This window comes from Sarcophilus harrisii, chromosome 1 (genome assembly GCF_902635505.1).
Source record: "Sarcophilus harrisii chromosome 1, mSarHar1.11, whole genome shotgun sequence".
NCBI classification, from domain to species: Eukaryota; Metazoa; Chordata; class Mammalia; order Dasyuromorphia; family Dasyuridae; genus Sarcophilus; species Sarcophilus harrisii.
In genome coordinates this window covers 575288958-575302455 of record NC_045426.1, presented here as the reverse complement: position 1 = coordinate 575302455, position 13498 = coordinate 575288958, and the positions used below count along the sequence as shown (strand labels likewise).

General features: G+C 37.6%; 2 protein-coding genes across 4 annotated transcripts in view; one reads left to right on the top strand and one right to left on the bottom strand.

The window, feature by feature from the left end:
* The first annotated feature begins 247 nt into the window (after positions 1 to 247).
* On the top strand, positions 248 to 13338 carry CCNE2 (cyclin E2). 2 transcript variants are annotated; one of them, XM_003760252.4, is made up of 12 exons: positions 248 to 618; positions 1925 to 1964; positions 2055 to 2151; positions 2242 to 2298; positions 3302 to 3453; positions 5106 to 5241; positions 7202 to 7348; positions 8780 to 8875; positions 9624 to 9758; positions 10576 to 10687; positions 11669 to 11826; positions 12390 to 13338. In XM_003760252.4, the coding sequence occupies exons 1-12, from the start codon at positions 312 to 314 to the stop codon at positions 12501 to 12503; spliced, it is 1551 nt and encodes a 516-aa protein (XP_003760300.2). In that variant the 5' UTR covers positions 248 to 311; the 3' UTR covers positions 12504 to 13338. The 2 variants fall into 2 exon arrangements, with proteins under 2 accessions (XP_003760300.2, XP_031802864.1); XM_031947004.1 differs by lacking the exon at positions 248 to 618 and adding an exon at positions 816 to 851.
* Positions 9755 to 13498, bottom strand: part of INTS8 (integrator complex subunit 8) — a 68726-nt gene continuing 64982 nt past the window's right edge. Inside the window, exon 28 of one of the 2 annotated variants that reach the window (XM_031947000.1) lies at positions 9755 to 11866. The gene's annotated coding sequence lies outside the window, so the exon portion shown is untranslated. The remainder of the gene's footprint in view (positions 11867 to 13498) is intronic. The other variant, XM_031946999.1, reaches the window with a different exon arrangement.

Genomic DNA, 13498 nt, shown 5'->3' with positions numbered 1-13498 from the left:
TTGCCTGCATGCCGGGTCCCCTCAATCTTCTGCATGGGGTTCAAAGCTGCGACTGTGGCTGCACCGGGCCCCCGGGACAGCTAAGAGAGGAAAAACCACCACGCCGGCCTCAGCCGGGAGCCTCAGCACTGTTTACATTCTGCGGCAGCTCCACGTTGTAGTGCCGTTGCCGCCTCCTATTGGCCAGAGCCGCAGCCCTAGCCCCGCCCCTTCCATGAAGGGGAGGAGCCAGCGCCTGTGCCGAGAGGGGAGGGAAGGAGCCACTGCCGGCCGCAGCCACCTCCTGCTTCTCCTCCGCTGCCGCCGGCCGTATGGCCCCGGGGTCGCACCTCTCGGGTTTGATGGGTGTCACTTCTCAGACCAGCCTATCCGCTTCTTCCCCCACCTCCTCGGAGCCTCCTTACAGTTGCCACACCCTCGGGTCAGACCGCGTCCCAGAGGGCGGAGGGGCGGGAGGAGAGTCCTGGCGGGAGATGCCGGGGTCGGAGAGGAGGGCCGAAGAGGGAGTCTCCTCCTCAGTTCCCTTGCTAGCCCCAGGGCCCAGGGTCTGGGACCCGCAGCCTGCGACCGCCGGCACTCTATGCGTAGAGGAAAAGGACCCGGCAAGGCGGGATCCAGGTAGGGCTCGCGCCGGTTGGGTAGGGGCTCGCGCCGAAGGGCGCTCGCGCGCCGGGTGGGGCGGGCGGGGCTGGCGAGCGGCGCGGGCCTTGGCGGGGGAGGGGGGAAGGCGCTGTCCAGAGGTGTCAGTCTTAGGCGCATGCGTACGGGGCGGTGCTGGCCCCGAGGTATATATAGGGTTGGCGCCGGCGCCAGCTGAGAGCGGATCTGCAGCCGGGCTGATGGTGGAGCAGGTAATGGGGGCTGGGGAGCTGGGGAGCTGGGGACCTCGGGACCTCCACCCGGCGGGATTCATCCATCCCATCTGGCCTGGTTCCTTCCCGCGGGCGGGAGCCCGGGCCGGGGAGAGGGTTCAGGAAAGCTCAGCCCGAGCAGGACGGCTGCGTGTCACTCCCCTGGAGTCCCCACTGGAGCCTGTCGCCGAGGGCGGGCGAGCAGAGCGGCGTGGGGCGCCCAGGGGAGCTGGGAGCCAAGAGGGTGGCAGCCGGGAGAGAATGGGGCCCCCTGCCTGCTTTGGGGTCAGGGTGGGGGAAGGGGCAGGCAAGGCGAAGTTTGTCCCCTTTGGTTTTGGGAATTTTCTCCTTTGAAAATACCCCGCTCTTACTCCCCCTCCCAAGTTGAGAGGAGGTCTGGCCGTCCCTTCCTGCCCGAGGGCGGGGAAGGAGGAAAGAGAGGAGGTTGAAGGACTTGACCCGAGTCTCAGTTCCCTCCCTCTCTGGCTTCCCCGCCACTGCCGCTCTCCAAATTGGCGCGGAACCGGCTTCCCCAGAGTTTTGGCTCTCCATCCCCCACCTCTCTCCCCTCCCCCCTCCCCCCCAGCCTTGGTGCAGACCGACCAGGGTCCCAGGAGCTCACCACCTGGGGATTAGGGACACGGGGAGCGGGAAGCTCAGGCTGCTGCTTCCAGGCAGGGGTGGAAGGCTAAAGTGCTTTAGTCTCCCTTTACCCTCTAGCCCACCTCTTACTCCCTTTTATTCCCCCTCCCCGATCCCCCAGCATGGGAGTGGGGATAATGCAGTGGGGAGACCTGTTTGGGGAATTTGCTTTCGGGCTTCCTCTTTGAGATACTGTGTATTAGCCATTTGGATTTTCTAAGTCTGCATAGTATGCATCTCAGAATTCTTGTACTTCATCTGGTGGTGGGTGGAAAAGCATGCCCTTATCCCTTCCTCTGGTAAATTTAAAGTCTAAAATAATGATGGGAAAACCAAAATGACTGGCCATCTCCCCAGTTTACTAATGACTCTTGGTTTATGGAACACACATCTAAACATGTGCTTGACTATTTTTCCCCTTTCTTCTCCAGAAGCTTTGAAGAACCCAAAGAAAAAAATGTCAAGAAGGAGGTAATATTTTGTGTTGTCTGTTATCAAGAATGCGGTGTTGTTAGGCAGCAGAACTCGTTTTTTATTTTTACTTTTCCCTCCCATTTATAGTAGCCGTTTGCAAGCTAAGCAGCAGCCCCAGAGCAATCAAACAGATTCTCCCCAGGAAACTCAATTCCTTCAAGCCAAAAAAAGGAAAACAGCTCAGGTAAGTTGAGAAGCTCAGAAGAGTAACAATAACACTTGCTGTTATCGTTTTGGGACCTCAATTTACCAATGGCTGTATTTTACATTCTAGGATGTAAAGAAAAAAAAAGAGGAGACTGTGGCCAAGAGGCAGCAATATGAAATTAGGGTAAGGCAAGACTGGGTGAAGCAGGATGGACTGGTGAAAGCTACTTGAGGCTAGGGGCAGAAGGTCTGAGGGATATTGCTTCACAATAGAAAAGGTCCATGTGACATTTTTACCTTGAAATGCCGCCTAGAGGTTCAGCCTGGAGTCTGGGTGATTTAGGTATATGGGCCTGACTCTTACAACTGCAGAGTACAGAGTAAGTCAGTCTTCTAGCAGCTGGTTCCTCTTTGTAAATCCCTCCCCCTTGCAGTGGTCTGGCTAGTCCTGGGCCCGCCTAATCCTTTCCGATATACTGCTCTTTGTTCACTTCTTGACTGTACCAGTGTTGGGCTAATTGCAATCTGGGCAATCTGGTATTGGGATCCAACATCCAGAACCTCCAGTCCTTCACTGAAACTTTATTATCCATACTTCTATATTTTGTCACGAAGGGGATCCTGGAGACAAGGCTATAGACTTTTACCACTGCTGCTCCTTGAACACATTCTTTCAGAAAATAGCACTTATAATTTTCAGTGTTTAACTTTTCTAATAGTATAAATTGTCTCATGAGGCAGGTTTAATTAAAACCTGAAAATCTTATTCTCAAAAGGTACCCATATTTTTGGGAGAAATTAATTTTTTTTTAAAGCCTAGAAATTTAGTATTATAAAACTAGATATTTTCCATGCTCTTTCCTCTGCTTACCTGTTTTTATTTAATTAGCTCTCTATGCTGACTCCATTTTTAACCTAATTTTCTGCTTCAGCAAAAATTTAGTCTTTTGGCCATATTTTTTTTGTCACTTATAAATTAAGTAAATAATTACATATACAATGTCACCTTAAATATTAGGTTGCTAAAAATTAGACTGCTATGTATTTACAACTGTTTTCAGAAAAAGATGTTTTTAGGATCAAACTTCATTTCTAAAAATTATCATTGATTTTTTTTTTTTCTTACTGTTGATTAAAATAGATCATCAAAATGCTTTTTTTTTTTTTTTTTTTCCTTTAAATGATAGAATTGTTGGCCATCTGTAATATCTGGGGGTATCACTCCTTGCATTATTATTGAAACACCACACAAAGAAACTGTCACCAGTGACTTCTCCAGATTTACTAATTATAGGTTTAAAAACCTTTTCATAAATCCTTCACCTCTGCCTGATCTAAGGTAAGTTATTTTCAATACTTTTCTAAAATAGATGGAAAACATAAAATATTGGTAATAATGTTGCTGCTGGTTTATTACTATTTTATTGCTATCCTGAAAAGCCAATCTAAAAATTAAGAGCAAATATTCAATTAAAACAATTTTATGCATATTTTAAAAAATTATTCTTAATATTATGTGACTCCACATGGCACTAAAAATAGGACAATGAACTTAAAAGATTCAAGAACAAATAAATTTCAATTTTGGCTAAGAAAGTTGGTAGTTATGTGACTCTGGGCAAGTCTCAAAACCTCTTTTATCCCCAATTTTCACATCTTTAACAAAAGAGATTATAATACCTGTAGAACTTATTTCACAGGATTGTTGTGGGAACTAGATATATAAATGTAAAGAGATTGGTAGACTTTTAAAAACAACTATCAGTAATCAAAAATTCCCTTTCACTTTAAAAATTTCCTAACTGATCTTCTCTATCTCTAGTATCCCCCTTGCTATCTTTTGAATAGTTGTCAAAATAATATGAGACTCCTTGACCATTTTCAATCTCTAATTCATTTCTTTATCAATTTATTATTCAAAAACTTTTAGTGGCTATTTATTGTCAAGCTTTACGATGCTAAGTGCTGTTGATGTAGAGAGGCAAAATCACGGTCCCCATCCTCAGTAAGTCCCAATTCAAATGGGGGAAACAAATGATTGTGTACCTGCAAGATATATGCAATGTACACATAGTATAAGTGCAAAATAATCTTAGAGGGAAAATCCGGGGACCAGGAAAAGGTGGATTTGAATTGTCATAACAGATGCCAGAAAAGCTGTGGGGCATGTAAGGAGGGGAACATTTCTAGAGATCCAGGCCAGCCATGGAAAATATTCAGAGTTAGGAAATGAGATTCATTAAAAAGGCCAATGCCATTGGATCATGGGGTACATGGAAGGCATTAGATATAAGAAAAGCAGAAAGGTAGGAAGAGGCCAAGTTCTAATGGACTTAAGAATTCCTATAGAATTTTATATTTGAGCCTAGAGCTACTGGATTTTTTAAGTAGGTGGGGATAGGTAACATGCTAATAATAGGGAATTTAGGAAAATCCTTTGGCAGCCAAGTGAAGAAGGATCAGAAGGAGACTTGAGGCAGGGAGACCAATTAGAAAACTATTGCAATAGTGCAGATGGGAGGAAATAAGTTCTGAAGCAGGATAGCATCAGTTAAGATAGAAATAACATTTGGCTACAGATTGGATAGGTGAAATGAAAGACAAATTGAGAATAACAGGGTGGATGTGTGCCTTTATGTACTTTTTGAATAAAAGAAAAAAACACCTTAATGTGCATGCTGTTACACTAATTCCAACCTTTCAGTTCTTATTTCAGATTACTTTCACGTGACTGTCTCAATTTGACAACTAGCTATTTTGTACAATGCATTTTTTTGTTTTTCCAATGCTTTCATGGCTGAAATTAGATTAGGATCTGTAAAATCTTTAAGGGTGGGATTGTTAATTCATGTATCCCCAGTTCCTAAGCTTAGATTTTGTGTAAGTCATCCTACTCGATGTTTTAATTGTAAAAGCCACATATTTTAATAGAACCTTCAATTTTTACCCAACAAAATTGTATATAATATCCTTTTGTCTCCTCTTTCATAGTTGGGGATGTTCTAAGGATGTCTGGTTTAATATGTTAAAAAAGGAGACCAAATATGTTCATGACAAACATTTTGAAATGCTACATTCTGACTTAGAACCACAGATGAGGTCAATACTTCTGGACTGGCTTTTAGAGGTGAGTGTTCAACCATTTTTGTTTTGTTTCAATAGCTAAAAATCAGTATTTTCCATAGTCAAATCATGTAAGTGTAGAAAGGCAGAAATTAGGGTAGTGGTTTTTATAAGTTTATCTGCTGCAATTTTTGAGAATGCTTACAGTTAATGGCATGTATAAAACCTGAACTAGCCCTATATCAGCTGTCTCCCCTCCAAGCCCAGATTGCTGCATCCAGGTAGGAAAAGAAAGTTAAGACATACATAATTTAAAAGAACAGGATTAAAGAGTTCCAAAGAAATGTAGGTTCAAATGATATGACTCACTTATTCACCTAACTTATGTAATAGTTTCTGCACTTGTAAAATGGACATCATGGGGGCAGCTAGGTGGCATAGTGGATAGAGCACCAGCCCTGAAGTCAGGAGGACCTGAGTTCTAATTTGGACTCAGACAATTAACCCTTCTAGCTGTGTGTCCCTGGGCAAGTTACCCCTGTTGGCCTCAGTTCCTCATTTGTAAAATGAACTGAAGAAGGAAATGGCAAACCACTCCAGTACTTTTGAGTACTGGAAGTACAAGAAAATGTGAAATGGAGTCACAAAGACATGGATACAACAGAAACAATTCAACAACATACCTTAAAATGGTAAAGAAATGTGAGTTTTTATTTTGCAGTATTAAAAGGAGCTAAGTTACAGCTACATCATAGATAGCATTAACTTGCTTGGTCACTAAATAGGGTTCTCAACTTTCTTAAGTAAAAATGAAGGAACCTGGGTTGGTGAGGTTCTTTGAAGAACTAGTCTCTAAACTAGGAGTAGACTAGTCCCTGAACAAAAAAAGACAGTATAACTAGAGTTTTAGATGTCTCTGCAGGTTAGGGTTGCTTTAAAAAAATTTTTTTTCTGGATTTCATGTAATAACATACTTCAGAAATATAACCTTAACCTTGCCATCTCCAATTTAAAAAAAAGAAAAACCCAAACATTAAATCTTCTGATTTCTGAATATGCAATAGCAGAGTACCACCAGCAGACCCTAAGGTACCAGAAGGTTGTAAAAGAATAGATTCTTTTAACCAAGGGTGATGGACCATAGGTATAGAATGAGGTATACATTTTCAGACATGATGAGTATGCTGATGAATTTTGAGAGTATACTCTAGGAAAGAAAAGGCACGTAATCATTGAGATGAAATAAAGAGAAGGCATTAACTACTTTCTTTCAAAGCATATGGATTCAAGGAAAGGTATATATAGCTTCAGGTGTCTCTTAGAAGCACCATTATCTCAGAAATATGGTCTCACCCTTGATGCTACAGATGTTTCACCTAGCTACTTGTGTTCTCCTCTTTGCCATCACAACCCTCTACAAGGACACCTCCAGTGCTTAACGGCTTTTCTCTAATCAGCAGCTTTTAATATGTAATAAGACTCTTTTGGCAGCCTAGTGAAGCATATGAATACTTTGGAAGAATGTTTTAAAATTAATAAAATACATAGCATTAAAAAGGAAACCAGTTAGATTAAAATAAATTTTTTTTCTCCATATGAATTTATAGCTCTTCCCAAATCACCCACAGATCCAAGTCAAGAATCCATGCTCTAGTACTTGTGAGGCTTCATGAATATCAGTGGACCACAAGGACTAGTTATATTATCATCTCCCTTGATGTGATTGGTCTCTTTCCTTTCTTACTCATATAATTGGAATAACTTTGGAGAGGAAATGAACCAAAGTTTTCATCTTTCTGTCAATCGTAAGGAAGTAAAACTGGAAATAAAATCATTTTGCAAGATTGGTACCTCCACTCAGTAGAAAAGGGAGAAGAAATAATACATCCACCTATTGTAGCAGCAACTAAATTTTTTAAAAATTTTACATTGGGCAAATTTAAAAAATAAAAGTGTTTATTGTCTAGAATATACTTTTTGCCTTGAAGATACTTAATAATTTAAATGTTTTAATTCCTCTTTAGGTATGTGAAGTATATACACTTCACAGAGAAACATTTTATCTTGCTCAAGATTTTTTTGATAGATTTATGTTGACACAAAAAGATATAAACAAAAATATGCTTCAGCTCATTGGTATTACCTCATTATTCATTGCTTCAAAACTTGAGGTAAGTGATGATTTTTGATATATATTTTTTATGGAAGAACTAGTTAATGCTTTTCATTTAAACTTCTAACAAATGTATTTGATTAGATTGTTAAATGATTTGATATTCTTTAGCATGTTTGTTTTAGAAGTTTTATGGTGATTTTTGCATCAATATATTTGTTTGAATAATATCAAAGAAATAGAAGTTGAGATGCTATATGCAGTCCTCGTTTCAGAAAATGGCTCTATTTCATTGAAGGTAGAGGGATATCTTGTCAAGTCAAAGTCCTTCATCATTTTATTCAACTATGCCCAATGTATAAGCTATTTTTTCAAATTCATCTATTACTATAGAATTTTAGACCATAGTATCTTGCCTATCCTTTTTCTGAAACCCGTTTTTCAAAAAACTTGACAATGTATCCACCTATAACTGGCTTTGTCTTCCAACTCAGATCAATATTACCTCTCAGTATTTCCCTCATTTTTGTTTTGGCACTTAAATTCCTTCTTAATTGTCAGGGTCAGAACCAAAATGACACTTTTTGTTCTTCAAAAGGTGCAAAGAAGCAGTTATCTCAAAAACTAATCAAGAATTTCTGAGCAGTTCTGTTTTTATTTGGAACTCTAGCAGATGTTTAGATCTCTAGCTCACCATCTTACTTGTTTTATATCTGTATATAATCATAAGGTCATAAGTTAGTACTGACTTGCCTTTCCCCCAGTCTGGATATTGTTTCATGGTTAATATTGTTACTTCTCCCTGATTAGGATAACATGTTGTTATTATGTGGTTTATGTCTTACCTGCAATATATTATATGAATTGGTGCCTAGCTTACTAAATTACATTTCTGATCACATCATCCTATTACTTCTCAGATCAAGACTAAATGCTTTCATCTGAAGTTAAGGTCTTAAGTGATTTAGTCCCAACTGCTTACCTGGTACTTTCCATTTACATCTTTTAAGTATGTATCTTAAGAGTAGTTCAGTATGCTAGACCCTAGAGATAGTCACATCATCATGCGTTTTGCTCATGCTAATCTTCTCAGGCATAGGGTTTATTAAAACTATTTTAAACAAAGTCTCTTACTAGCCACTTGTTCTTCCCGCAAATTCCAAACTCTTAATTCTGAGGTCATTTCTCAGTTATTCACATCTCAACTCTGATAATACTCCAGTTTGTACCTCTGACCACACTTTTACAACATTCTATCTTGTATAATATATAAAACCAATTCTATGAAGGTATAAACTACTTCTTATTCATCTTGATGTCTCTTCATCTACTTCAACTACACTCTGTAGGCCTTCAATAAATGTGAAGATTTATAAACTTCTGTGAAATTGTCCTCAAGAATAATGTAATTCGGTGCACAACTGAATTGAGTAATATTTTTACGTCCTCTCACTATGACATCTTAAAACACAAAATTTCATCTTTATAGGAAATCTATGCACCTAAATTACAAGAATTTGCTTATGTCACTGATGGTGCTTGCAGTGAAGATGATATCCTAGGGATGGAACTCATTATATTAAAGGTAATTAAGATAAATTTTCATCATTCTTGATGGGTAATTAAATGAAAAATGCATTGTCATAATGCATCACATGATTATCATAGATTCTTTTTTCCCAATTTAGCCCTAATTAGTAATGGTTTTCTTTCACTTTGGATATCTCATAGAACTCGCCTGTGTTTAAACAGTAAACCCCAAGAAACCTAGAGCTATTTTTATCTCACCTTTATGATCACCCTTAGCCCTGTACTGTACAAAATAGCAATGTATGTCGAATATATGAATGGTCAGTGACCACATAATGGCTAATTCAAAGCTGTCATTAAGAACACTTTGAAATAGTGAGCAAACCAGATTATTACAAACAGTGAAGAAAAATGGTAGAAATGAGAATGAATATCAAGATCAAAGACCTTCAGTGTAAATGAGTGGCTAACAGCCAACAGGATTAGGGAATGGTTGTTTTGGCTTTTTAAATTCTGATTTTTCAGAAAACAGGAAGCCAACCCACAGAAACTTCCATCAAGAAGTATGCTAAAATAATTATAATATGATGTTATAGTATATTAAGAGGCAGTATGGTGGTGTAGAAAGAACTAGGAGTATAGAAATGCAGTTCAGCCTTTTCTCAGTTATTCATATTAAATAGTTTCCTCATCTAAAAGGAAAGAGATGGACTAAATTATATATAAAGGCCTTCTGAAAAACCTAATAATATGAATTTATTTTTGTTGTCACCTAGAACTTAAAACTTCTCTTCTCTTCACAGGCTTTAAAGTGGGAGCTCTGTCCAGTAACAGTTATTGCCTGGCTGAATGTCTTTCTCCAAGTCGATGCTCTAAAAGATGTTCCTAAAGTACTCCTACCTCAGTATTCCCAGGAAAAGTTCGTTCAAATAGCCCAGGTATACAAAAGTTTTTAATGGATTCATATTAATATTATCACATATGTTTTTCATGCTGAACACAATCTGATATAAACAGCTATAAAGTGGACTGAATAGAATCCACTAAAAAAAAAATTTCCTCTTTTCCCTACTTGTGTTTCCAAAAAGCTTCAGAATAAAACTGTTCTTTAAACTACCCGCCTCCCACCCCGAACATACTTTCGCCTAAAAAAGAACCAAATTAGAAGGCTTATAAATTTTTTTTGAGTGAAAGAGGAAAAAGAGAGACTGAGTGATAATTCTGACTATTTTCTATAGAAAATTAACCTTAACTAATAAGTTTATGTGACACTTCAACAACTCACAAAAGCACAATATATAAATGTGATTTTTGGTGTAACTTTTTGTTATTTTCATTAGTTATAATGGGTAAAAAGTTACCTAGAAACTAATGTTTTGGTGATAAACTTCCTCCAAAACAGCTAACTTGATCCAGAAATAATCTGCCATCATATTTGTCCTTCTGTATTCTTTACAGATTAGTAGATCCTCCAAGAGCTTATGAACATGGTGGACAGATTTAATGTCTAATATTAGAATCATAAAATCAAATTCTTAGTATTATAATAAAATTTATTTCTAAAAATTAAATATGAAACACAGTCTGTGGTATACCACTGCCAAATACCAAATTCTAGTCCTTTGCCAGAAGTGGAAGGATAGGAAGTAGGACATTTCTGCCTCTACTTTCCTCCTTAACATAGTTACAACGTCATAAGGGCACATAATTTTCAGTTCCCAAGCTGATCATAATTAACTATTTTTCCTTGGACAGCTCCTGGATCTGTGTATTCTCTCCATTGATTCATTAGAATTCCAGTACAGAATATTGGCTGCAGCTGCTTTATGCCATTTTACCTCTATTGAAGTCGTTAAGAAAGCTTCAGGTAAGATATTCTCCTACTTTTTATTTATTTATTCATTTATTTTATTTATTTATTCATACTATTTATTCATACTATTTATTTTTTAAAAATTAGCCTAAAATATAATTATTGAAGGACTGCTTTCATTCACTTCTTTTGATTTGAGTGAAATTTTAAAATATCCTGACCATGAAATTACATATTTGGAACTTCAAGTCCTTAGAAACACTTTGTTTTCTATGCTTAAATTTCCAAATGACTTGTTCATGATCACATAAAATGGCAAGGCCTATACAGGGATTTTGAACTCAAATGTTACCTCTAAATTCTATGTACTCTCTGGATGCTATTTCCCTTATTTTCACATAAAATTCATACATAAAAGAAAGTTTTAAAGTCAAATAAAATATAGTTCATTTCAAAGATGAATAATTATTTATATTCTGAAAAAAAGGACAAATATGAACTTTTGTGCATTATGCTGAAAATTTGGGTTGCACTTTAAAAACTAGGCAGTTGTCTTAGATGGTTTTAACCTTAATTAGACAGCCTTTGACATGTCTCAATCATGATTCCAAGACAGAAAAAGCAGCAGCATGAAATCAGTATATTATCTTGATAGAATAAAATCAATTGACATTACTAAAATCTAAAAGTTGATCATATAAATTCTAATGTTGTTAATGATCATTTCCTAGTTCACATTTAGATATTAGCCTAACACAACAAGCAAAATGAATAAACAGCATCTTTTTCTTTCTAAATCTTAATATAGTAAGGTACAATACATAGAGATACAAACATTAAACTTGGGGATCAAATAATAAGGCAGAGCAAGAATTTTTACATCTTATAAGTTCCAGAAGAATGGGACAAAGCATGTCTCACACATATGTATAGGGCACATGCACGCGTGCACACGCACACACACACACACTTTTGTTTAAAAGGCAAAAATGTTGACCTATAACGTGAACTATACATTTTCCTTTTGATCGACAGGTTTAGACTGGGATAATATTTCAGAATGTGTAGAATGGATGGTACCTTTTGCCAGAGTAGTGAAGGGTGGTCCTCCGGTGAAACTGAAGGTTTTTAAGAAGATTTCTGTAGAAGACAGACACAATATCCAGACACACACAAATTACTTGGCTATGCTGGTATGACTTTTTTTTTTCCTTTGGGGTTTGAAAAGACAATCTGAAATTTAAATCATTTTGGATCAATTCATTAACTAAAGAACATTATTCACATGGTTTTTATCTTAGCATTGTCACTGAAAACACAAATTGATATTCCTAGACCAAATTCACAATAAATTAGACATGTATCAGGAAATAGAAAGTTGAGCTAAGTCTGATCCAGAACATTGGATAAGTGTACCATATTACTAATATTGTCATCATTTCAAAATAAATGTACTAATAAAGTGTTTTCTATCCAAAAGATACTTTGGAATTTTATAGTTGCCTGCTACCATATAATTAAATGTAAGTCCTAGTAAGGATAATTTTGATTATAAGGGAATGCTTAGATACAAACTTTCCTCTACTTTAAACAGGCAGCTGAAATAAAAGCCAGAGAACTAGTGGGCTTTGGAAACTGACCAAATAGATTTATAGTTGGCCAGTACTTAAAACAAAACATTTGAGAGAGGATGAATTTGGCAATTCTGTTGCTAAAGTGGTTTGTGTTAACAATATATCTTTCTGCCTTTCCACAGGAGGAAGTCAATTATGTGTCAGCTTTCACAAAAGTGGGACAGTTGTCACCAGTGTGTAATGGAGGTATCATGACACCACCGAAGAGCACAGAAAAATCCCCAGGAAAACACTAAAGACAAAGTTAACCAACAGCGTGCTGAGTGGATTTTTTCTTACTTGGCAGTATATATTATATTACTTTTGGAGTACTAAAAAAGCTAAAACACAACGTTAGTAATAGTCCTAACCAATTCAGAATTACACTGCCATGAACGAGTTAAAAGCCTACCCATTCAGAATTGGGATAACCGTAATTCAAAACTTAGCTGTCAAAAAAACAGCTAAACTAGTTTACAAACATTAGTGTTTTATTCCTAGGGTGAGTACAGATCCAGGAACTATGTACTCAGATATAATTTGTACGATAGCTACATTTTTGGGACTTGTGCAACAAAGTTCATTCTGATAAATTAGGAATGTTACTGTTTGAGATATTTTGGACTGGACGAGTGCTACTTTAAATTGTACTCTGGAAGTTGAAGAACTCATGACTGGTGCTATTCAGTTAATTCTTGAAAAAAAAATTCTTGACTTGTTTACAAAGGTTTAAGTTGTACAACAAAATGATGAAATTTTCATTACAGCTGCCGTAGCATTCTGCTTCAAATACATGAACTTTTATGAATTTCGGGAAGATCAATATAATCTTTGGGTAAAACCAAAGAAGATAAAACAAGAAAAAGGTTGGCTTTCCTAAACTTCAGATTAAGCAAATAGCTGTGTACATCTTAATCAGAGCTTTGTTTAATATACAGATTGCTTTATATAAAGCCTTTGTATATTAATGATTTTAGTATGGAAAATTTTTATATGAAAAATAGCTTTATGAAATATCAAAGAAAATATCCCCTTTAAGGTACGTTTTTAAAAAGATGTAGAGACTAAAGTCATTTATGTTCAGAAAATTTAGGGTTCCCCTCAAAAATATATTATGAAAAGGACAATGTGGGAAGACACGATTTAAAGTAGAAATGGCTAAAGCAGAAGATACATTTACATACACACTGGCTTCTAGAAAACTATTGCTGGAAAAATAATGTGAGAACTTAAACTCAAAGCGGGGCACTCA

Coding starts and splice junctions, on each gene's coding strand:
- CCNE2 (XM_003760252.4), top strand. CDS start 312: ATGGCCCCGGGGTCGCACCTCTCGGGTTTGATGGGTGTCACTTCTCAG. Junction 2,299..3,301: donor GGCAGCAATATGAAATTAGG/GTAAGGCAAGAC, acceptor TTTAAATGATAG/AATTGTTGGCCATCTGTAAT. Junction 3,454..5,105: donor TCACCTCTGCCTGATCTAAG/GTAAGTTATTTT, acceptor CCTCTTTCATAG/TTGGGGATGTTCTAAGGATG.